This window comes from Lolium rigidum, chromosome 2, assembly GCF_022539505.1.
Source record: "Lolium rigidum isolate FL_2022 chromosome 2, APGP_CSIRO_Lrig_0.1, whole genome shotgun sequence".
Taxonomy (NCBI): Eukaryota; Viridiplantae; Streptophyta; class Magnoliopsida; order Poales; family Poaceae; genus Lolium; species Lolium rigidum.
In genome coordinates, this window is record NC_061509.1 from 21,359,249 (window position 1) to 21,385,884 (window position 26,636).

Below are 26,636 nucleotides of genomic sequence, written 5' to 3' on the forward strand. Positions count from 1 at the left end.
CCGCGCCATGGCACCCTTTCCCTTCTCAAGAAGCTCCCGCGTGAGCTGATGGGAGGCGAGAGTCATCGACAGGACGTTGGCTGGAGAGTTGTTTGGAATTTTGTCCAAGGCGTCGGCAGAAATGTTGGCGGCTTCTCCACGAGTAAAATGAGAAAGATCATTGATAAAAGGCCGAACCCATAAGTGCGATAATCGACAAGAAGAGCACAAAGGAGATTACTAAGTAAAGCAAAGGAAGACTGACGAAGGAGTTCATCCTTTTCAGCCGCCCGAGCTTCGGCAGCCAGCCTGGTCGCCTCTTCCTCCCTTAATTTCTCCTTTAGCTTGCCCAGCTCTTCCTTCAGGGAGTCGACTTCTTGGCGGGCCGCGGCAGCTATCTTGACCGCACCATCCAACTTCGAGGAGGAAGATTTAACCTCCTTCTGCAGCCGAACCTTCTCTGCCTCCAGAGAAGTGAATTGGGAAGCGAAGGCCTCCAAAGAGGAGATAACTCCTCGCAGGTCCTAAAGAAAAAAGGGGATATTCAATGAAAAATCATTAAGCAAGATACGCTCCATAAAGGTTCGTGTTGCGATCGGCAGGGAGTTACAGAAGGTGGAGTCCTGGTGGTGGCAGTTGAAGGAACATCTTTCCCTTTAGAAAGGGAGGAAGTTGTTCATACCTGAGCCACGTGGGCTGCTTTAGGAACCGACGCTTCAGAAGCAGCGACGTCCGGCGGAGCAACTCCAGATTTGGTCTTCTTAGCCGGTGGCTCGACAATACCTTCGTCACTGTGAAGGAAAATGATTGACAAAAAGTTATGAAAGGAATGCAAGAAGTAAAAGGACAAAATGCGGCTTCAGGGAAGAAGATACTTACATGTCGAAGAGGTCGTCTTCATCGGCAAAGCCGCCGCCGATCTCTTCGCGGGTGAAGCCCCGGCCTCCTCCACAGCTCGCATCAATAAAGGCATCATGATCGGCGTCATCATTGCGCACCGATCCCTCCGTGTTGCAAGCATCATCGACCGAGGAAGGAAGGATGGCATGGGCAGCTTCCGAATCTATCGGGTCATCATATTCATCTTCTGGGTCTACATGTTCGGCAGTACGAAAATCAATAGGGACTGAGGAGCCTCTTCCTTCAGAATTATCATTTGGCGAATCTTGTAAGTTTCCAGAAACTATGGGAACCTGCCGAAGAAAGGAGCAAATACGAACAATGAAAAATATGTCGACTAAGCAAAAGTAGCATAATAAGAGTATGAGAAAGAGAATTACCTCTGATGGTGGATGGTTGGCGTCGAGAGGAGTATAGGAAGATATCAATGGGATTGAGTCCTCCTGACTGAAGAGAGTAAGACGACGGACTTCATCAAGCAGCCTCCCTTTTCCGACAGTTCAGCGACATTGATCCTGGTTACATCTTTTGGGCCCGTATACAACCACATTGGACGAACTCTCGCCATGACTGGTTGGACCCGACGCTTCAGGAACACCGCTGCTACCTCTGTGCCAATCATGGTTTGTCCATCGGCTTCCTTGATCCGAAGGAATTTGGATAATAATTCGTCGGCAGCTGCCCTTTCGTCAGGAGAAAGAATGTTCTTCCAGGAATCTTTCGGCTTAACCTCAAGGACGTCGGCAAAGCAAGGGAGCTGGGACTCGGTTGTCACAGAATCTTTGACATAAAACCATTTCGGCTCTCCATCCTTGCATGTGATTCTCTCATCGGGAAACTGAAATAGTTAACCTCCGAGCGAGCCATACGAACCCCACGCCTCCAATGACGAAGGATCCATTGCTACTCAGTCGTACCTCTTAACATAGAAGATTTTCTTCCACAATCCGAAATGAGGCGCAACGCCCAAAAATGCCTCACAGAGGGTGATAAACACAGCAACGTGAAGGATCGAGTTGGGAGTAAGTTTCCACAGTTGGATTTCATAAGTCCGTAGAAGGCGAATAAGGAACTCATGGGCAGGAAGCGAAAAACCCCGGTATAGGAATGATAAGAACACCACAGTAAAACCAGCAGGGGGATTGGGCCGAGAAATCGCACCTGGAAGTATAACGTTCCCCTCGTCGGGGGAGACTAATCCAAGGCTTCGAGCCCTCTTATCATCACGTTTCGTGATGGAGGTGTTATCACCAGAATTTGACCAAGTCAGAGGTGGGCCGCGATCAAGATGGACTGGAAGAATATATATAGAAGGAATACGTGAATCGGCCTTTTATACCAAGTTGGGCTTAATTGCCCATGTATCTGTAACATATTAGATCGCATCTTAGTTTAGAAGTTAGAATCTTACTCGTGCACGGTTTGGTGCACGCCCACATTAGAAAGTCCGCCGGACTATAAATATGTACCTAGGGTTTATGGAATAAACAACAACCAACGTTCAACCACAAACAAATCTCGGCGCATCGCCAACTCCTTCGTCTCGAGGGTTTCTACCGGTAGCGTCATGCTGCCTAGATCGCATCTTGCGATCTAGGCAGCACAAGCCTGCCTACGTTGTTCATGCGTTGCTCGTACCGAAGCCTTTTTGATGGCGAGCAACGTAGTTATCTTAGACATGTTAGGGTTAGCATTGTTCTTCATGTTACATGCTTTCGTAGTGCAACCCTTGCATGTCTAGCCGCCCTTACACCTATCTTAGGTGTAGGGGCGGCACCCCGCTTGATCATAGTTTAGTAGATCTGATCCGTTACGATTGCTCCTTGTTCTACAAGGATTAGTTTAATATCCGCAATAGTTAGGCCTTACAAAGGGGGGAGGATCCAGCCGGCACGTAGGGTGTCGTTCGTTGGCCCTAAGCAGGATGTTCCGAGGATCAACCTCGTGTTGGTTTTTAGGCCTTGTTTAGGATCGGCTTACGATCACCGTGCGTGGCCGCGAGGCCCAACTCCGGAGTAGGACGATCCGATTATGCGGTGAGAACCCCACATCGTCGTAGATCTCATTAGCTTTACCTTGATCAAGCAGGACCACCATATATTCGGACACCTCGTCCGAATCATGGGTGGATCGGCTCTTTGAGCCGATTCACAGGATAACCTGAGAGCCGATCGAGGCTCGTATTTAACGTTTACGTGTGTGCCCCGCAGAAACTAAGCGAGGCATCATCCACACCTTCCCGACCAGGTATAGGTCAGGTGGCACGCCCTTGTGATAAACATCGGTGCGTGCGACCAGGAGGCTTTGCGGGCCGTCGCTCGTAGGGACTAGGGCCAGCCCGCAGCCCCTAGTTGTTCCCGGCTCTACGGTGTTGCCCGTCTCTGCCCGCCAGGGGGTTTCTGACGTCAACACATTCTGGCACGCCCGGTGGGACAACCTTCGACATCCACCACATCGCCATCTACATCCGAGATGGCGGAAGACACTCCGGTCACGTACGCGGATCTGCCTGATGAGCTCAAGAAGAAGCATGACGAGATCAAGGCAACCCTCGAAGCCGAACTCATCGGCTCCTTCCACCGAACCCGCTCCCATGGCGTCGGTGGAAGGGTTTCACACCCGAAGGCGCGCTCGATGGAGTGGACCTGTCCGCCCCGTCGAAGAACGCACCAGGTCGCCGCGGCAGGAGATCAACTACATGGTGGCTCATTCGCTGCACCGCCACTCGAGAGCCTCGGTGAACACCTTGGAGCGTGTCGCCCGCGCGTCGTCCAGGAAATCATGAGTCACCGGTACTCCCCATCGGGACCGGCTCGGGGACTTTCAAAGGAGAGATGCCGCTCCAGCCCCAGCCTGCTCGCATGGGTAGCACCGGAACCGCCGAACTCATCGGCATACGTCGTCTACAAGATTGGTGGTGATCCTAGTGACTACCAATTCCTGCCCGAGCCACCTAAGGAGGTCCCGCACGGATACGCGTGCGCATACGTGCCGTGACGGCAACGCCTTGGCACTCTCGAACCAGGCTGCACAACAGCCGGCCTCTCGGAACGGCAGGAGGAACGTCGGAGCCGATCCCGAGAAGCGACCGTGGCCGGCTAAGTACGCCGCCCCGACAAACCTCCAAAGCCCAGCCTCCTGCAGTTGGCTTAGAACCGTAAAAACAAGCATGGCTGGTTAAGTATGCCACCCCGGCGAATCTTCGTGGTTCGACACCTTCAGCCATCTCAGCTGGATCAGATTTGTGCAATTCTGAAGATCAGCTCGGCATGATGCCGAAAAGGAAGGCGTTCGGCTACACCAAGCCGTACCCCAACAGCTACGAACCGATCCCGCCGCCACCCAAATATCGGCTCCCGGACTTCACAAAGTTCAGTGGATCGACGGGTCCAGCTCCATCGAGCATGTGAGCCGATATTTGGCACAGCTCGGGCACGATCTCAGCGTCGGATGAGTTGCGCGTGAGGTTCTTCTCGCAGTCCCTCACAGATCGGCTTTCGGGTGGTACACATCGCTACCACCGAACTCCATCCAGAACTCGGAAGCAGCTTGGAAGAGCAGCTCCATGAGCAGTACCATTCGTAAGCTTCCGAGTCTAGCATTGCCGATCTAGCACAACTACGTCGAAGCGCGGAGAAACCGTGACAGAATACATCCAGCCGCTTCAGAATCTTAGGAACCGATGCTTTTCGGTTCGTATAAATGAGAAGGAAGCAAGCCGAGTTGGCGTAGTAGTGCCTTGCAACACGACTCAAGGACACGGCCTCCCAAGCGATATCCCTCGCCGGCGCACATGGTTCGAAACTTTCAGCATATGAACAGCCGCCACCCGGACCTGTACCAAGACAAGTTCAAGCGTGCAGTAGCCCCGGTCGATGCGGAGGAAGACGAAGTTCCCGCGGGAGACCAAGAAGTAGCAAGGCCGAGTGGACTCGGGAGGAACCCCCGTGTCCCGCAAATGGGTAAAGCCACCGTGCCCGCCTGAGGGATTTGATTTTGACGTGACCAAGACCGAGCAAATCTTCGACCTCCTACTCAAGGAAAAGCAGCTGAAGATACCCGAAGGTCTCAAATTCCCCACGGCGCAAGAGCTGAATGGAAAGCCATACCGCAAATGGCATAACTCGCTCTCCCATGCCACCAACGACCGGCAGGTGTGGCGTCGCACATCCAAGCGGCGATAGAGAACGGGCGTCTAATTTTCAACCAAGCACGCCATGAAGGTCGACACACACCCCTTCCCCGCCGTAAACATGGTGGAGTATGCTTGCCATGCAGTGGTGCCAGCCGGGTTTCCTGTGCAATATCAACATGGTAGATCTTGGACACCACGCTGGCAAGGATGGAGATGAGGGCAGCAGCTCTCATAGCAAAGATACAGAGGAAGCCGCTCCACGCGATCGGCTCCGCCAAGACGGCAAGCGCTACGTAACAGAGGGAGAAGTGAAAACATAAGATATCAACGACCTCTCTCTCGATCACCTCCTCAACAAGTATGTGAGTCGATACGACCAACGCCGACGGTCCAGCGATGATGATGAAAGCGATCGCCTGGCTAGAAGACATCGTCGGCATAATCGCGATGAGGAGGAGCACGAGCGTTGCGCCAAGGGAAAGGCAAGGGAGAAAGACGACGAGGACAGGCACTGGGATTGTCCCTTCTTCAGGCACTGCTGGGATTCAGAATGAGCCGATTGCCGACAATCGGCAATTGCCCGTAATGCAACCGAAGAAGAAGGAGGCAGCCAACGTGTCCGTGTTCGAGCGCTTGGGACCTCTCCCGCCACAGAGCAAACGAGCTGAGCCCCTCGGTTAGAAGATCTCGAAGATTCGAAGACGAGGGAGAAGAAGAAGACAGTACCACCGGCCAAGGTGGTGCTCCCGACGGACTCAGCCGTTCCCGTAAACGCAGGGTTCAACGATTGCGCGGCCCGGAAGAAGCCGAGAGGTTATACTTGCATACATTGAGGAAGGCAAGGCCTGATCTAGGCTGCGAAGGTTCAGCCGAACCCCGGATGAAGAGGGACGTCCACGAAAAATGGAGTGGCGCCCCAAGCAAAGGAAAGCCGATGATGAAACATCGGCCGGCACAAACATGGTGCTCGTTCTTCCGACGAAGCTCGGTGCTCCACGGTTACACGATACATCCAAGGTGGACGACAAGCAAGCGCACCAACATGATAAAGTCGAGATTGGGCTGGTTTTGTCTACCGGCCTGAACGAGTAGCAAGAGCACGTCAATGAGCAAACATGGCGAGGCTGATCCTTGTGATCGGCCCCAAAAAACTTTATGAAGGGACATTACAAAACCTTTCATCGAACAAGCAACATGGAGGCCGATTCCAGCAATCGGCCAAAATTATCCTCACCCACCATTCTGCCTGGGTTCAACATGTTATCCAACAGAGCCGATACCATCAATTCTCTTGACAGAATCGGCTCGGGGGGGCACCCAGGTGGATAGAACACGAGGATATGCAATGAAAGCGTCTCATCGTCTCATCCTTTGGTGATGGGTATTGGAATATGGGGGCCGATGCACTAGCCGGCCGTAAAAAAAAAAGTTGATAAAATTCGAAAATTTTCTAGCACAGCCGATGCAGCAGACATCGACTTAAGGATATGAAAGCCGATGCATGGCCATCGACTCAAGAGGAATAACTGGTTCGTTCAGAGGGTCAATGAAGCACGAAGGGAGATTTTAATGGAAGAACTCCTCAATGGAGTGGTTTAAGGGCTCGGATCCTGGATGTGATCTGCAAGGCGCAAGGAGTAGATTGAAGAAGCTCGGGGGGTGGGGCAGCTCACCCCGAAGGTTCTCTCGCTTAGGGCTACGTCATGAGTTAAGGCTAATGTCGGCACATGTGGTTGACTCGCCTTGATTAAGGCTCGGGGGGCAGCTCGCCCTAAAAGTCTTGGCTCTGGGGAGCCGATTTGGTTGGAATCGGCTAGCCCTACGACACAACTGGTCTGGAGGGTGGTGTTCTCGCTGCGCAGTCATCAGTCTGAGCGTCCAAGACAGTTCCAGGGCTCTTTTAAAGTCGCCTGCTCAAAGATCAGGTCGCCAGCTTTCTAAGATCGTTTGTGCCATCGTCATCGGCAGAGCTAGCTAGCTTGGAGGGATGGCTAAGTTGGCCTGTATCACAGATAATCATGAAACTGATGCGTTACCATCAGTCACTAAGCATGGATTAGGCCAACAGTCGACAAACTCAGTATGAAAGAGATCGGCGGAATCAAGCTAAGGGAATTCTTCATTAGCATTGAGATTTTTTACAATGGGGAGCCGATTGCTCAAGGAGGGAAGAACAAAAGAAAGGTCTATTGACCAATCTACTACTGCTAGGCCTATACTATTGGATCCTAATCTACGGGCCATCACTGCCCTCATCGTCATCCTCAGAACTCTCATCGGCACTACTGCCGATGGGATCCTCGTCGCTACTCCCGTAGCCCTCCACCGGGGCTTCATCCCCGTCTTCTTCATCGCTGATGTCGTCGTCCCACCACATGCGGAGGCGCTTCGCCGGCGGGTAGCCCTCGAGGGAGTCGTCGTCGTCGTCGTCTTCTTCTCCCTCCTCTTCAGAGGTGGGGCAGCCGTCCCGAGAGAACCGGTCGTCCTCGCTTTTGGCTCCAGCTCCCCATTGGCGAGGAACCGAAGATCTTCATCCCCACCGGTCAAGGACTTGTCGTCCTCGGACCAAATAGAGGAGGCATGGCTCTCCTCGTCCCAGTCTTCCCGGGCACGGACTTCCGGCGGCGTCTCGCGGGAGGAGTCGGACCCGTAGGAAAACTCGGAGGATGAGGAGGAAGACATGGCGGCACGGAGGGTTTTTGGTGCTAATGCGAGGAGGACGAAGGAGGCGGAAGCCGTTTAGAACGGTTAAATAAAGGGGATATGAGAGGGATTCAATGCCACAGCAGCCTTCCGAGGAGATGTCGCCCAACAGAAAATTTTACGGCCACGTGGAGAAGTGGAAGGGGCAAGGCATAATGATGAAGATTCTACGGCAGCTTCCGCTCCGCTACGACATGACCCGACGAAAGAAAGCGTAATGATTTTGGAAATGTCATTTCCAAAACCAGGGGGGCATGTGTTATCACCAGAATTTGACCAAGTCGGAGGTGGGCCGCGATCAAGATGGACTTGAAGAATATACATGGAAGAAATACGGGAATCGGCCTTTTATACCAAGTTGGGCTTAATTGCCCATGTATCTGTAACATTTTAGATCGCATCTTAGTTTAGAAGTTAGAATTTTACTTGTGCACGGTTTGGTGCACGCCCACATTAGAAAGTCCGCTGGACTATAAATATGTACCTAGGGTTTATGGAATAAACAACAACCAACGTTCAACCACAAACAAATCTCGGCGCATCGCCAACTCCTTCGTCTCGAGGGTTTCTATCGGTAAGCGTCATGCCGCCTAGATCGCATCTTGCGATCTAGGCAAGCACAAGCCTACCTACGTTGTTCATGCGTTGCTCGTATCGAAGCCTTTTTGATGGCGAGCAACGTAGTTATCTTAGACATGTTAGGGTTAGCATTGTTCTTCATGTTACATGCTTTCGTAGTGCAACCCTTGCATGTCTAGCCGCCCTTACACCTATCTTAGGTGTAGGGGCGGCACCCCGCTTGATCATAGTTTAGTAGATCTGATCCGTTACGATTGCTCCTTGTTCTACAAGGATTAATTTAATATCTCGCAATAGTTAGGCCTTACAAAGGGGGAGGATCCAGCGGCACGTAGGGTGTCGTTCGTTGGCCCTAAGCAGGATGTTCCGAGGATCAACCTCGTGTTGGTTTTTAGGCCTTGTTTAGGATTGGCTTACGATCACCGTGCGTGGCCGCGAGGCCCAACCTCGGAGTAGGACGATCCGATTATGCGGTGAGAACCCCACATCGTCGTAGATCTCATTAGCTTTACCTTGATCAAGCAGACCACCATATATTCGGACACCTCGTCCGAATCATGGGTGGATCGGCTCTTTGAGCCGATTCACAGGATAACCCGAGAGCCGATCGAGGCTCGTATTTAACGTTTACGTGTGTGCCCCGCAGAAACTAAGCGAGGCATCATCCACACCTTCCCCGACCGGTATAGGTCAGGTGGCACGCCCTTGTGATAAACATCGGTGCGTGCGACCAGGAGGCTTTGCGGGCCGTCGCTCAGAGGGACTAGGGCCAGTCGCAGCCCTAGTTGTTCCCGGCTCTACGGTGTTGCCCATCTCTGCCCGCCAGTGGGTTTCTGACGTCAACAAGTGGGTCCCACATGTCTTGTGGGCCGGCCCTTTTGCCTGTTGACCGGTCAATCGAGTGCATTCGGCCCGGCCCACATGCTTAGTGGGCCGGCCCATTAAAGTTTTGACCAGTCAACCTTAGAGGTTAGGCCCGGCCCACGTAACTAATGGACCAGCCCAGCTATATAGTTGACCAGTCAAACTAAGTCAGCTGGCCCGGCCCGCAAACTTAATGGGCCGGCCCGCTTAAGACGTGGCAGGCCTCGTGTGGGCCTACCATCTACCACGGGGTTTCAGCCGGTTAACGCCGTTAACCGCCGCTAACGGCGTCCGCCACGTGTCGGCTTGCATGACGTCGCAGCCAACGGGCTCCCGGAAACACTTGGGCAACGGTCCGATTTTCCGTGGCGGAAGGGCGCCCAAGCGCGACGGACCGAAAAAATCGTCGTAGGACTTTGCCTGACGCAGTTTCCACAACAGAACCCATATCGTCGGGTTAGGCCCATAGGCGACGAAAAATACCCCTTAGCGGACGATTTTGAGACGTTGTCTATCAGAACTTTTCTTGTAGTGCCATATAACAATTTAACGAAGAAGAAACTTCGCCATGAATACTATGAGTAGAGCCTAAGGACATACTTGTCCATATGCTACAGCTGAGCGTGTCTCTCTCCCACAAAGTGAATGCTAGGATCCATTTTATTCAAACAAAACAAAAACAAAAACAAACCGACGCTCCAAGCAAAGTGCATAAGATGTGACGGAATAAAAATATAGTTTCAGGGGAGGAACATGATAATGTTGTCGATGAAGAAGGGGATGCCTTGGGCATCCCCAAGCTTAGACGCTTGAGTCTTCTTAGAATATGCAAGGGTGAACCACCGGGGCATCCCCAAGCTTAGAGCTTTCACTCTCCTTGATCATATTGTATCATACTCCTCTCTTGATCCTTGAAAACTTCCTCCACACCAAACTCGAAACAACTCATTAGAGGGTTAGTGCACAATAAAAATTGACATGTTCAGAGGTGACACAATCATTCTTAACACTTCCGGACATTGCATAAAGCTACCGGACATTAATGGATCAAAGAAATTCATCCAACATAGCAAAAGAGGCAATGCGAAATAAAAGGCAGAATCTGTCAAAACGAACAGTCCGTAAAGATGGATTTAATTGAGACACCAGTACTTGCTCAAATGAAAATTCCCAAATTGAATGAAAGTTGCGTACATATCCGAGGATCACTCACGTAAATTGGCTTAATTTTCTGAGTTACCTACAGAGAATTAGACCCAGATTCGTGACAACGAAAGAAATCTGTTTCTGCGCAGTAATCCAAATCTAGTATTTACTTTACTATCAAAGACTTTACTTGGCACAACAAAACATAAAACTAAGATAAGAAGAGGTTGCTACAGTAGTAAACAACTTCCAAGACTCAAATATAAAACAAAAATACCGTAGTAAAAACATGGGTTGTCTCCCATAAGCGCTTTCTTAACGCCTTTCAGCCTAGACGCAGAAAGTGTATCTCAAGTGTTATCAAAGGGTGGTGCATCTACAGCTGGGTTTGGAGTTTTCTCAACCATGCATAGTATATTGGATACATAAGTTTCAGTCGTCTCCCTTTTCATTAGTCTTGGGCTTGCTACTCTCATCGAACAAATTTTCGTGAACAAGCCAATCATAGTTATTTTCTAGTGCATCATTCATAGCTAGGAGTTTACATGGTATTGGTGCTTTGATCTCCCCACCATCATTAATATTATTAGTGTACCTTATTCTATCCATGTCCATTTTTTCAAGGAGACCAACAAAATTAGTATGAGAACCAAGCATATTAAATTTAGCAAAGACCTTTCTAGCCTCTCTTGCTAGACCACCAAATTCTCTAAGAAGGGTTTCTAAAACAAAATCTTTCTTTTCCCCTCTTCCATATCACCGAGTGTAAGACACATATGTTGGATTATAGGATTGAGATTAACAAATTTAGTTTCCAACATGCGAACTAAAGCAGCAGCAAGAATTTCATAAGTAGGAGCAAGTTCTACCAAGTGTCTATCTTCAAAATCTTCAACGGTACTAACATGACTGAAAAATTCTTCTATATTGTTTCTCCCAATTATAGACCCGCGTCCTACCGGTATGTCTTTTGTGGTAAAATTAAAAGGAAACATGATGAATCAAGTAAAATAAATGCAAGTAACTAATTTTTTTGTGTTTTTGATATAGAGTGCAAGACAATAAATAAAGTAAAGCTAGCAACTAATTTTTTTGTGTTTTGATATAATGCAGCAAACAAAGTAGTAAATAAAATAAAGCAAGACAAAAACAAAGTAAAGAGATTGGGAAGTGGAGACTCCCTTGCAGCCGTGTCTTGATCTCCCCGGCAACGGCGCCAGAAATTTGCTTGATGCGTGTAATTGACACGTCCGTTGGGAACCCCAAGAGGAAGGTGTGATGCGCACAGCAGCAAGTTTCCCTCGCTAAGAAACCAAGGTTTAATCGAACCAAGAGGAGTCAAGAAGCACGTTGAAGGTTGATGGCGGCGGGATGTAGTGCGGCGCAACACCGAGATTCCGGCGCCAACGTGGAACCCGCACAACACAACCAAAGTACTTTGCCCCAACGAAACAAAGTGAGGTTGTCAATCTCACCGGCTTGCCGTAACAAAGGGTTAACCGTATTGTGTGGACGATGATTGTTTGCAAGAAAACAAGAAAGAACAAGTATTGCAAGCAGATTTGTATTTCAAGATAAAAGAATGGACCGGGGTCCACAGCTCACTAGAGGTGTCTCTCCCATAAGATAAAAGCATGTTGGGTGAACAAATTACAGCCGGGCAATTGACAAATAGAGAGGGCATAACAATGCACATACATGTCATGATAAGTACAAGTGAGATTTAATTGGGCATTACGACAAAGTACATAGACCGCCATCCAACCGCATCTATGCCTAAAAAGTCCACCTTCAAGTTATCATCCGAACCCCTTCCGCATTAAGTTGCTAACAACGTACAATTGCATTAAGTATTGTGCGTAATGTAATCAATAACTACATCCTCGGACATAGCATCAATGTTTTATCCCTAGTGGCAACAAGACATCCATAACCTTAGAACTTTCCGTCACCGTCCCGTATATCAATGGAGGCATGAACCCACTATCGAGCATAAATACTCCCTCTTGGAGTTAAGAGCAAAAACTTGGCCAGAGCCTCTACTAATAACGGAGAGCATGCAAGATCATAAACAACACATAGGTAATAACTTGATAATTAACATAACATGGTATTCTCTATCCATCGGATCCCGACAAACACAACATATAGCATTACAGATAGATGATCTTGATCATGTTAGGCAGCTCACAAGATCCAACAATGAAGCACAATGAGGAGAAGACAACCATCTAGCTACTGCTATGGACCCATAGTCCAGGGGTGAACTACTCACTCATCACTCCGGAGGCGACCATGGCGGTGAAGAGTCCTCCGGGAGATGATTCCCCTCTCCGGCAGGGTGCCGGAGGAGATCTCCGTAATCCCCCGAGATGGGATTGGCGGCGGCGGCGTCTCCGGAAGGTTTTCCGTATCGTGGCTCTCGGTACCGGGGTTTTCGCGACGGAGGCTTTAAGCAGGCGGAAGGGCAACGTGGGGCCGACACGAGGGCCCCACACCATAGGTCGGTGCGGCCGTGGCCTCGGGCCGCGCCGCCCTATGGTGGCGGCCCCTCGTGGCCCCACTTCGACTCCTCTTCGGTCTTCTCGGAAGCTTCGTGGCAAAATAGGACCCCGGGCGTTGATTTCGTCCAATTCCGAGAATATTTCGTTACTAGGATTTCTGAAACCAAAAACAAGCAGTAAAACAACAACTCGGCTCTTCGGCATCTTGTTAATAGGTTAATTCTAGAAAATGCACGAATATGACATAAAGTGTGCATAAAACATGTAGATATCATCAATAATGTGGCATGGAACATAAGAAATTATCGATACGTCGGAGACGTATCAAACGCCGTGTCGATCCTGGAGAGGAAGACGAAGGTGGTTTTCTTCCTCCCGTGTAATACCGAAACGGTATGTTGAGTTGGGTTGGGTCGGTAGGTGGGCTACTCCTGGGCCAACTATCAAGTCGCCGCGCTAGCCGGCAAGGTAAATCCTCTCTCTTCTCTTATTTATTTTCCGTTTTATTTTCTGCTTTGAATTTGGTAGTTGAATTCAAATTTGAAGTTTGTTTTGTTTTGCAGGTTCTAAAATATTTGAATTATAAGTATTACTTGATAATCATACTTACTGCATATCTTTGTTGTCTAAACAAATACTTAATATGTGATTAACTTGGTGTTCTTGTGAGGTGCATTTAAAATGTTAAAATGGATATGTATTTAAGGGTTTATCTCAATTCCTATGTAATTTAGGAACCAAATCTGTTTGATTAATTTGAGAATTTATACATGATGCATGGTAAACATAACATTTGATTTTGCTAGTACTTAACAATATGGATTGTTCACAGGTAATTTTCATTATGGTTAGAGTTTCATATACTTGGTCATGAGATTGGAATTGTGTTATGATTTCACGTGGAGAATTATTTCTATGGTTTTAAGAAGATGGCTAAGAAAGTTCTATAATCACTAATCTGGTTTTAGTAAACTTTAGCTTGAACTAATTAAGATGGATCCTATGTTTATAATTAGCAATGCATTTGCTAATGATTGTTTAATTTATAGAACACTACTTCATTTGGTCTACTAGGATGGAAAGGTAGGGTTTAATATTTTATGTGAACTGATTCCTAGGTGAAAGGTTTAGGGTTTTGCATAAGCTTTATTAAGTTGAAATACAAATAGGCATGAGGTATGGAAGGGTTCTACTTATAATCCAAAGTGATACTTGGATTGAAATGCAAAGATAATCTAGGGTTTTAATGGTGATCACCCATGTGATACACAACTAGTATTTGGACAAGGGCATAAGCTAGGGTTATGCTAAATTGGCTAGGGTTACTCCTCCTCACTTAGGTAGAATTCTTTTATCAAGGCAAAGCTAGGTTTGTCTCAAGTGTTTGGATAGGCAGGGTTTAAAACTAATATCATAACTACTCTACACAAGGCATGAGTATTGGTCTGGATTAACTACTATTGATATATTTATCATTTCATGAGAAGGATGAGATCTTTTGATCACATATATAGGTTCAACTTATCATCTCAATTTATAAGGTAATATCATGCATTAGACATGATCAACTAATCCTCACTAATTTCACTTTATTATTCCTCTCATCACATTCACTTAGGTTCTTAGGGTTTATGATCATCACCCAATTTGTAATGATCAAAGTATTGGCCTCATAACAATTCATTGGGTGAATTATGGTTCTCTCTCCAAGATCAAGTATAAGTCCATATACTTGAATATACCTCTTTAGGTTGAGCTCTTCTGAATAGGTAGGGTTCCTCTAGGGTTTATGATCACTACCAAGTTGTAATGATCACAACACTTGCCTCTCTATATAATTACTAGAGGAATAGGTTCTAACTTACCATCAAATGTTAGCTAGGTCAAGTAGGGTTTAATACTTGACTTATATTTCTTGTATCATTGGTTAGTATCAACAAGTACCTCAATTGGATAAGGTTTAAATAGTAATCTAGGTTCTATTCAATGTATAGAATAAGCATATGAATGATTCTCTCATTTCTCTAGGTTAATGGTATGAGTTGGGAAACAATGTTGGAATGGTCAAGGTTAATGAAGAATGAATATGAATGTTCTTGACTTGGTTCAAGTATTTCAGTTGAAAAGATATACCATGTGACTCATGGTAGGAACATTTATTTAGTAGAAGACATGGATAAGATAAGTAAAGAATAGTTTCTTAATTAATTGTGTTCTTTGATTTAGAATTGAACAATTATTCATGTGTTGTTGTAAGAAATGGCATGTTGAGATTCTTTATAAGATCTTGTAATTGATCCTTACTTAAGGCGTTGTTTGTTGTAAATCTACTTCTATTTGATCTAGCCCATAGATCAAATGATCTCTACCCAAAACAAGGTTTTAGCAAAGGTCACAGTGAAGTTTATAGCGCTTGACTTGATGATCTACTTCAATTCCAAGACGTCAAGTGAAATTTCAGTCATCGTGGTAAATTTTATTTGAAAGCGTAAAATTCCCCGGATTTTCTATGCATGAATGCAATGCACACTTTGATGTTCTCTCATTTTATAGCCTCTAAACATGAGATATTACAGAAAAGCATAGTGATGACTAGCCTAGAGGTTGTCCTTCCACGAGCATCAAATAAATGATACGTGTATGCAAATAATCAAATCGGCAACTGAACTTCAAATACTTGTATATATAACTGAAAAGCTAATCTTTCTATTTTTAATTTAATAGGTGATCCAATTTCTCTTCACATGCAGTCTATCCACCTCATCAAGCATCTCTAACCAATCATAACTTGCCATGTCATTTAAGCCTCCCACATCATCTCCACCACGTCATCCACCGCAGTACATCAAAATAATTATTGTATGATTCTCCCCTGTTAGAGCAATTCCAGTAGTGTAGCCAGTTGTTGGCTATAAGCCAAGTGCCATGTCATCTATAGCCAACTTAGAGTTAACATATACAATAGTGAGCTATAAAAATGTAGCACTTTATCAATATATGACCCACCTTTCACTCTCACAAAGTGCCTAGGAGCACGTGCAAGAGCTGACTCTTGCATAAGAGCCCACTCTTCTTCTCTCTCTCTCTCTCCTCCAACTAAGTAATAATATACTATTTTAATCTTTATAGCCAGCTGGCTAGGACTTATTGTACTTGCTCTTAGTACTAACGTCAACACCACCATTATGCTGCCATTCGCCATGTTCACTTCATTCTGACGGAGGGAGTAGCCCATTAGTTCAGCCTCACGTTCAGCCCATTAGTGTTTCCGTTTCTGTTTTTCGACGCTTCTTATTCTCATGGAAATAAAACTGACGTGTGTCCTTTCCAATGCCCCCTCCTCCTCCTTATTTTTCTTGTAGTTAATTTCAGTCCCCATGAACCCATCTCGCCTCCCAATGGCCACTTCTCGCGCACCCGCCTTTTCATTCACCGGCCGGCACACGGGCCTTCATCTTCTCGATCCTCACCGCAAGCCACCCTCGCACCGCCCTCTACATCTACCGATTAATCGAATCGGGAACCATGCGCCGCATCCGAAGGTCGGCATGGTGATTTCGAGCAGCAGCACCGCGGCCTTGACGGCCTTCTCAACATCAACATGGTATTCTAGTTTAAATGAGGAGAGACAATGATCGTCCGGATGGCAATTTTCTTTTCTCTCTACTGTGAGATGCTATTGATGAATCTATTTGCTCCAGATAATTTCTCGACCATTGTAAAAAAAAAGCACTCTAGGAATACGATGTATACATGATTAGATGAATTTTGCACGGTTTTTACAGCTCGATATTCCTGAACACATCTCCAAGACCTCACTGTACCGATATATGCTCGTCTTCAGTTCAGCTTGGCGGTGTGGAGTCTGAATCATATGACAATTCATCGGTAGATTTCAGATACCCTCTCAACTTTTCAAATCAACACCTTAAGTTGGTGTTGTTCATTCATATGTGATGATCGGCTATCATGGTTAGCTGAAGTCAGTCTGATGGGCTAAACTGGACTTGCAGTAAGTCCTACAGTATATCACTATTAACTATCTTCACATCCTTCTCAGATTCATACGTGATTCCCAATTCTAGCTACCATATTTTAGCAGGAGGTTGCCTGGAGCCTTCAATTTGTAGCTACGGGACGATGGAATCAGGGCTTTCCTTCAAGTGCCCAATCTCTAATTATTTTTCATTGCAGAAGCGTTATATGAAATATTTGGCAATCAAATATCGATTCATTTGAATTCATTGGTTAATCAAGTCAGCATGGTTGCAAGAAAATACAATATGTTCACCATCTCTTATTATGTGAGTCTTATGTACCCACCACCATGCCGTTTCTTTCATCTGATTGTTTCTCTACAAGGTGGAATAATTTCATTGAAATACTAATAAGTTGGGTGACCATGCAAGAATATTTACCGATCTACATATTCCACTTTATAGTTTGTAAGTGCCCTACAACTTGAAGTGTGTGAGGTTTTTTGGATTTACATTCATATAAATCACCTATTTTTTCTACAATATATGCTTACTTCATTTCGTAGGTCGTATTTACCTTTATTTGTGTTGTGCATGGATATTCATTTTCTATACAAGCTTTTTTTTGTTAACCTACGAGTTATCATAATCATAAATAGTTTATATTATTATCTAGCTAATTATTCTAGGAGAGATCATTTGCGTGATACTTAACAAATTATGAAACAAATATTCGCTGGGTATCATCTAGTTAAGTTAGCAACGCAAGCATATGTTTCTTGCTTAGCTTAGGGAGAAGAAAGACACAATTGCACATGTCGAAGAGTTTTAGGAGATGAGATTACCCAAGTCTTCCTCCCGAGCTATTACCCAGCTTCCTCCTAGCTTACAACTTTTGGCGAAGAATGTTTTGCAGCTCTCGCCATTAGAACTTTTATGCAGTAAATTCTTGTTGCTTTCCAAAGTTTCTTCCGCGAGGTAACTTCACAAGTTACTGGAATTACAAAGGAACTTTAGACATAATAGAGCAAACTTATGCTCAATACCAAGAATTACAAGTCGATGAGCCGAGCCGAGTAGTCGGGTACCGACTCATAGACTAGTCGTGACTAGTCTAAACTATTGCTCTTATAGTCGACATGTACTTCAGCAATAGCTAGTACCAAATACTATCATATATGACAACCAAATAAGAGATTCAATAACTAAAACTCACATAAGTTTAACACAAGTTATCTCGTCCAGGTAAATTCTTCCCAGCCACCTCACTTGAGTCGATCGACTCAATCAGCATGACTAGTCTAGACTAGTACTTCGACTCACCGACTCAAGGAACTAATCGAGTTGACCGACCTAGTCGACAGTCAAGTTACTACTCATAGACTAGTCGCGCAACTCGTCTAGACTAGTTGTTCAACTCGCACACGGTCTACATATAATAGCGCAACGTCCAGGCATCAATTTGAAGGGGTCCCACACTGACAAATTGTGGATGTGCTCTTTGAGATGGCAATCATGCCAACGACAATTACTCCTGATTTCAAATTGAACATCTCGAGAAGCACTGTTTTCCACTTGCAGTAGTCTGTGTTGATAAGCTACCGGTTCATTGCTGTAGTCGCCATATGCTTGAAATTCTATTTTGCTTCGAGTGATACGTCTCCAACGTATCGATAATTTCTTGTGTTCCATGCCACATTATTGATGTTATCTACATGTTTTATGCACACTTTATGTCATATTCGTGCATTTTCTGGAACTAACCTATTAACAAGATGCCGAAGTGCCGTTCCTCGTTTTCTGCTGTTTTTGGTTTCGAAATCCTAGTAACGAAATATTCTCGGAATCGGACGAAATCAACGCCAAAGATCTTAGAATCCCTGAAGCATCCAGAACACACGAGAGGGACCAGAGGGGGGCACAGGCCCACCACACCATACCCCGGCGCGGCCTAGGGGGCCCGCGCCCCCTAGGGTTTGGCCAGCCCTTCGACCCCCGGCGCCGCCTCTTCGCCTATAAGAAGCCCCCGGATCAGAAAACCCGATAACAATTGACGAAACCCACGTAAACCCGCCGCAGCCGCCGCCATCGCGAAGCCAAGATCCGGGGGACAGGATCTCTGTTCCGGCACCCTGCCGGAGCGGGGAAGTGCCCCCGAAGGCTTCTCCATCGACACCGCTGCCATCTCCACCGCCATCTTCATCACCGCCGCTGCTCCCATGAGGAGGGAGTAGTTCTCCATCGAGGCTCGGGGCTGTACCGGTAGCTATGTGGTTCATCTCTCTCCTATGTGCTTCAATACAATAATCTCATGAGCTGCCTTACATGATTGAGATTCATATGATGATGCTTGTAATCTAGATGTCATTATGCTAGTCTAGTGAGTTTTACTTATGTGATCTCCGGAGACTCCTCGTCCCACGTGTGTAAAGGTGACGAGTGTGTGCACCGTGTGGGTCTCTTAGGCTAGATTTCACGTAATACTTACTCATTGAATGGCATAGTGAGGTGCTTATTTATATCTCTTTAAGATTGCAGCATGTTGTATCACAATTTATCCATGTGCTACTCTAGTGATTTGTTATTAAAGTAGTTTATTCCTCCCGCATGTGTGCAAAGGTGACAAGTGCGTGCACCGTGTTAGTACTTGGTTTATGCTATGATCATGATCTCTTGTAGATTATGGAGTTAACTATTGCTATGATAATATTGATGTGATCTATTCCTCCTACATATGCATGAAGGTGACAAGTGTGCATGCTATGCTAGTACTTGGTTTAGTAGCGTTGATCTATCTTACACTAAAGGTTACTTAAACATGAGCATTATTGTGGAGCTTGTTAACTCCGGCATTGAGGGTTCGTGTAATCCTACGCAATGTGTTCATCATCCAACAAAAGTGTAGAGTATGCATTTATCTATTCTCGTTATGTGATCAATGTTGAGAGTGTCCACTAGTGAAAGTGTAATCCCTAGGCCTTGTTCCTAAATACCGCTGAGTTACTACCGCTTGTTTACTCGTTTTCTATCGCGTTACTATCGCTCGCAATACCACCACCATCAACTACACGCCAAGCACTTTTCCGGCACCGTTGCTACTCGCTCATACTTATTTATACCACCTGTATTTCACTATCTCTTCGCCGAACTAGTGCACCTATTTGGTGTGTTGGGGACACAAGAGACTTCTTGCTTTGTGGTTGCAGTGGTTGCATGAGAGGGATATCTTTGACCTCTTCCTCCCCGAGTTCGATAAACCTTGGGTATCCACTTAAGGGAAACTTGCTGCTGTTCTACAAACCTCTGCTCTTGGAGGCCCAACACCGTCTACAGGAAAGGAGGTGGAACGTAGACATCAAGCACTTTTCCGGCGCCGTTGCCGGGGAGGAAAGGTAAAAGGCTCTCATACTACGGTCCCGTGTAAAGTATTTTTCCGGCGCCGTCGTGTGTGTGCTCGAAGCTATTTCCTTTAGATCCTGCAATTGCATCTTGTTGTTTCTTGTTTACACTAGTTTGGCATAATGTACAAGAGTGAGCTTCTTATTCTATTTCCTGATTTAAAACATGGATTGTTTGGTGCGAAAATTAAAAAACCTATGAAATCTTCTTTGCATGCTCGGTAGTAATATTAGTATGAACGCTTTGAACACCATTGTTGACAATGATATAGAAAGTTCTAAGCTTGGGGAAGCTGGTTTTCATGATATTTTTAGTCCCCCAAGCATTGAGGAGAAAATTTTCTTTGATGATACTTTGCCTCCTATTTCGATGATTATAATGATAGTGGTCTTTTGATGCCACTTACTGCTGAGAGTAAATTTTGTTGTGATTATACTATGCCTCCTACACTTGATGAGAATAATAATGATAGCTACTTTGTTGAATTTGCTCCCACTACAACTAATAAAATTGATTATGCTTATGTGGAGAGTAATAATTTTATGCATGAGACTCATGATAAGAATGCTTTATGTGATAGTTATATTGTTGAGTTTGCTCATGTTGCTACTGAAAGTTATTATGAGAGAGGAAAATATGGTTGTAGAAATTTTCATGTTACTAAAATGCCTCTCTATGTGCTGAAATTTTTGATGCTACACTTGTTTTATCTTCCTATGCTTGTTACTTTGCTCTTCATGAACTTGTTTATTTATAAGATTTCTATGCATAGGAAGCATGTTAGACTTAAATGTGTTTTGAATTTGCCTCTTGATGCTCTCTTTTGCTTCAAATACTATTTCTTGCGAGTGCATCATTAAAACTGCTGAGCCCATCTTAATGGCTATAAAGAAAAGAACTTCTTGGGAGATAACCCATGTGTTATTTTGCTACAGTACTTTGTTTTTATTTTGTGTCTTGGAAGTTGTTTACTACTGTAGCAACCTCTCCTTATCTTAGTTTTGAGTTTTGTTGTGCCAAGTTAAGCCGTTGATAGAAAAGTAAGTACTAGATTTGGATTACTGCGCAGTTCCAGATTTCTTTGCTGTCACGAATCTGAGCCCACTGCCCTGCAGGAAGCTCATAAAATTATGCCAATTTACGTGCATGATCCTCAGATATGTACGCAACTTTCATTCAATTTGAGCATTTTCATTTGAGCAAGTCTGGTGGCCTAATAAAATCCATCTTTACGGACTGTTCTATTTTGACAGATTCTGCCTTTTATTTCGCATTGCCTCTTTTGCTATGTTGGATGAATTTCTTTGATCCATTGATGTCCAGTAGCTTTATGCAATGTCCAGAAGTGTTAAGAATGATTGTGTCACCTCTGAACATGTTAATTTTTATTGTCCACTAACCCTCTAATGAGTTGTTTCGAGTTTGGTGTGGAGGAAGTTTTCAAGGGTCAAGAGAGGAGGATGATATACTATGATCAAGAAGAGTGAAAAGTCTAAGCTTGGGGATGCACCCGGTGGTTCACCCCTGCATATATCAAGAAGACTCAAGCGTCTAAGCTTGGGGATGCCCAAGGCATCCCCTTCTTCATCGACAACATTATCAGGTTCCTCCCCTGAAACTATATTTTTATTCGGCCACATCTTATGTGCTTTTTCTTGGAGCGTCTGTGTGCTTTTGTTTTTGTTTTTGTTTGAATAAATTGGATTACATCATGCTTGTGTGGGAGAGAGACACGCTCCGCTGATTCATATGAACACATGTGTTCTTAGCTCATAATATTCATGGCGAAGTTTCCTCTTCGTTAAATTGTTATATGGTTGGAATTGGAAAATGATACATGTAGTAATTGCTATAATGTCTTGGATAATGTGATACTTGGCAATTGTTGTGCTCATGTTTAAGCTCTTGCATCATATACTTTGCACCTATTAGTGAAGAATACATAGAGCATGCTAAAATTTGGTTTGCATAATTGGTTTCTCTAAGGTCTAGATAATTTCTAGTAAGGTGTTTGAACAACGAGGAAGACAATGTATAGTTTTATAATGCTTGTAATATGTATTTTATGTGAGTTTTGCTGTACTAGTTCATACTTTTGTTTGCTTCAAACAACCTTGCTAGCCTAAGCCTTGTATCGAGAGGGAATACTTCTCATGCATCCAAAATACTTGAGCCAACCACTATGCCATTTGTGTCCACCATACCTACCTACTACATGGTATTTTCTCGCCATTCCAAAGTAAATTGCTTGAGTGCTACCTTTAAACAATTCAAAATTTATTACCTCTTATTTGTGTCAATGTTTTATAGCTCATGAGGAAGTATGTGGTGTTTATCTTTCAATCTTGTTGGGCGACTTTCACCAATGGACTAGTGGCTTCATCCGCTTATCCAATAATTTTGCAAAAAGAGCTGGCAATGGGATTCCCAGTCCCAAATTAACAAACTAAAAATAGACACTCCTCCATGGTATGTGATTGTTGGACGGCACCCGAAGGATTCGGTTAGCCATGGCTTGTGTAAGCAAAGGTTGGGAGGAGTGTCATCATAATAAAACTAAAATAAAAAGGTACTCCTTCATGGTATGAGATTGTTGGCGGGCACCCGAGGATTCGGTTAGCCATGGTTTGTGAAAGAAAGGTTGGAAGGAGTGCCATCCAAAAATAAAATAAAATGGGAGCCGCTCTTTGAAGGTTTGTCCGGCAAGGGGTTAGAGTACCCGCTACCATTCGTTGACAACAACATACACCTCTCAAAACTTTATTTTTATGCTCTCTTTATGTTTTCAAAATCAAAGCTCTAGCACAAATATAGCAATCGATGCTTTTCCTCTATGAGGACCATTCTTTTACTTTCAATGTTGAGTCAGTTCACCTATTTCTCTCCACCTCAAGAAGCAAACACTTGTGTGAACTCGTGCATTGATTCTTACATATTAGCATATTGCATTTGTTATATTGCTTTGCATTGACAATTATCCATGAGATATACATGTTACAAGTTGAAAGCAACCGCTGAAACTTAATCTTCTTTGTGTTGCTTCAATACCTTTACTTTGAATTATTGCTTTATGAGTTAACTCTTATGCAAGACTTATTGATGCTTGTCTTGAAGTGCTATTCATGAAAAGTCTTTGCTATATGATTCAGTTGTTTACTCATGTCATTACCATTGTTTTGATCGCTGCATTCACTACATATGTTGTACAAATAGTATGATCAAGTTTATGATGGCATGTCACTCCGTAAATTATCTTTGTTATCGTTTTACCTCGCTCGGGACGAGCAGTAACTAAGCTTGGGGATGCCGATACGTCTCCAACGTATCGATAATTTCTTGTGTTCCATGCCACATTATTGATGTTATCTACATGTTTTATGCACACTTTATGTCATATTCGTGCATTTTCCGGAACTAACCTATTAACAAGATGCCGAAGTGCCGGTTCTCGTTTTTCGCTGTTTTGGTTTCGTAAATCCTAGTAACGAAATATTCTCGGAATCGGACGAAATCAACGCCAAAGATCTTAGAATCCCCGAAGCATCCAGAACACACGAGAGGGACCGGAGGGGGGCACAGGCCCACCACACCATACTCGGCGCGGCCTAGGGGGCCCGCGCCCCTAGGGTTTGGCCAGCCCTTCGACCCCCCGGCGCCGCCTCTTCGCCTATAAGAAGCCCTTGGATCAGAAAACCCGATAACAATTGACGAAACCCACGAAACCTGCCGGAGCCGCCGCCATCGCGAAGCCAAGATCCGGGGACAGGGATCTCTGTTCCGGCACCCCGCCGGAGCGGGGAAGTGCCCCCGGAAGGCTTCTCCATCGACACCGCTGCCATCTCCACCGCCATCTTCATCACCGCTGCTGCTCCCATGAGGAGGGAGTAGTTCTCCATCGAGGCTCGGGGCTGTACCGGTAGCTATGTGGTTCATCTCTCTCCTATGTGCTTCAATACAATAATCTCATGAGCTGCCTTACATGATTGAGATTCATATGATGATGCTTGTAATCTAGATGTCATTATGCTAGTCTAGTGAGTTTTACTTATGTGATCTCCGGAGACTCCTCGTCCCACGTGTGTAAAGGTGACAAGTGTGTGCACCGTGTGGGTCTCTTAGGCTAGATTTCACAGAATACTTACTCATTGAATGGCATAGTGAGGTGCTTATTTATATCTCTTTAAGATTGCAGCATGTTGTATCACAATTTATCCATGTGCTACTCTAGTGATTTGTTATTAAAGTAGTTTATTCCTCCCGCATGTGTGCAAAGGTGACAGTGCGTGCACCGTGTTAGTACTTGGTTTATGCTATGATCATGATCTCTTGTAGATTATGGAGTTAACTATTGCTATGATAATATTGATGTGATCTATTCCTCCTACATATGCATGAAGGTGACAAGTGTGCATGCTATGCTAGTACTTGGTTTAGTAGCGTTGATCTATCTTACACTAAAGGTTACTTAAACATGAGCATTATTGTGGAGCTTGTTAACTCCGGCATTGAGGGTTCGTGTAATCCTACGCAATGTGTTCATCATCCAACAAAAGTGTAGAGTATGCATTTATCTATTCTGTTATGTGATCAATGTTGAGAGTGTCCACTAGTGAAAGTGTAATCCCTAGGCCTTGTTCCTAAATACCGCTGAGTTACTCATCGCTTGTTTACTTGTTTATCGCGTTACTCACTGCTGCAATACCACCACCATCAACTACACGCCAAGCACTTTTCTCGGCACCGTTGCTACTCGCTCATACTTATTTATACCACCCGTATTTCACTATCTCTTCGCCGAACTAGTGCACCTATTTGGTGTGTTGGGGACACAAGAGACTTCTTGCTTTGTGGTTGCAGGGTTGCATGAGAGGGATATCTTTGACCTCTTCCTCCCTGAGTTCGATAAACCTTGGGTATCCACTTAAGGGAAACTTGCTGCTGTTCTACAAACCTCTGCTCTTGGAGGCCCAACACTGTCTACAGGAAAGGAGGGGGAACGTAGACATCACTGAGCACTTTTGCATTCAAAACAAAGAACCTGGCAAAGTCAACCTGCTTCTCATGGCCAGAGTAATCTCGCAACACCACTTCTTTGAGATGGGTCTGAAGGCATTCAATTGGATGTAGTGGGTCATACTGAGGCTCACATTTCTTATCCATCTCATAGCGAGAGCATAACTTCAGAGAGAAAATAAGAAGCATGTTGTTAAAGATGTTGCTAACTAGATTAGATAATATGCCAATCAAATCAAAACAGATATTTAAAGCAAGCAAAGATGAATACTCACAGTGACATAGAGTTTTTCCAAACAGGGGAAGAACCTGAGGACGCTAAGAACTGCAATCAATTGAGAACTACAAGAACCGACGGCCAAAACCTTTACAGTGCACATCGAGTTCGTCATGCTAACTGGGCTCAGTCCCTGATAAAGAAAAAATGAACATCAAAACATAAATTATCTGTGTGTGGGAATGCTGGATTTTGGCTGTTGATACCTTGAAAACCTGAATTTTGGAGAAATCACCAGAGAAGGGGCCTAATATCTCTAGTTTAGGTTCCCTCATTATCCGGATAGTCCGACAACCATTTCCGCGAGGAAATAATAGCCTTTTAAGGCGAGAAGCGTCCTCAATGACCAATTCCGTTTTCCGAAAATGGTTGCCCTCTAAGCCAATGCTACGAAGAGTCGCGGAACTAACACGGAGGCAACCCTCAGCACGAACTTCCGACACGAATAAGCTCTCCAAGGCATGGCAGCGAGAGAGTAAGTCATGGAAGACGCCCCCGGAGATGGAAAGGCTAAGCAAGGAGAGCTGCTTGAGGAGAGGGAAACACATACATGGTGCAATCTGATCGGGGAAATTGATATGGCTGATCGTGACAAAAAGGAGAGTGGACGCGGAGCGGAGCAGGGATGGTAGCAGCAGGTGGCTGGACGCAGGTGGCTTGAAGCATTGGACAGTAAGCTCCTGGAGGTTGGCGAGGGCTCGGGAGTGGAACCAACTCTCCAGCTCGGAGTAGAGGTCGCTGAATCCGAGGAAAAAGAATCTGCGGGCGGGACCAGGGTGCTCAGCGATTATCTTGGAGACAGCGGAGGGAAGGATGAAGTTGGGGAAGATGAAGCTTTGGGAGCAGACCGTGAGGTTGAGCGGCGCCGAGCGCCAGAGGTGGCGCCATCGGCGGGAGAGGGCCTGTGTGCGGCCGCCGTCCTTGGTGGGGAGGATGGAGAAGAATGGCGCCGAGGATATCATCGGGAAGACCGCTGATGAGATCGCTGGTTACATGGGGAGCGGGTTCCGCCGCAGCCGTCGCAGTCTCCTTCTCCATTGCCGGCGGCTGGCGAGGCGGAGAGGGTCTGGGGTTTGTGGGAGGCCGGCGCTCGGTGGTTTTGGGTTTGTGGGCTTTCCATTTGAATCTACCGAGTAGTACCCAACATAATAATACTCTAG

At 45.5% G+C, this 26,636-nt stretch overlaps 1 protein-coding gene across 1 annotated transcript; it reads right to left on the reverse strand.

The window, feature by feature from the left end:
* Positions 1 to 655: 655 nt before the first annotated feature.
* LOC124689327 (putative FBD-associated F-box protein At5g22720) lies at positions 656 to 26,438 on the reverse strand. Its single transcript, XM_047222876.1, has 7 exons — positions 25,683 to 26,438; positions 25,475 to 25,609; positions 25,196 to 25,364; positions 18,271 to 18,361; positions 1,260 to 1,326; positions 859 to 1,172; positions 656 to 770 (listed from the first exon to the last, which is right to left on the reverse strand). The coding sequence occupies exons 1-7, from the start codon at positions 26,436 to 26,438 to the stop codon at positions 656 to 658; spliced, it is 1,647 nt and encodes a 548-aa protein (XP_047078832.1).
* Between the last annotated feature and the right edge of the window lie 198 nt (positions 26,439 to 26,636).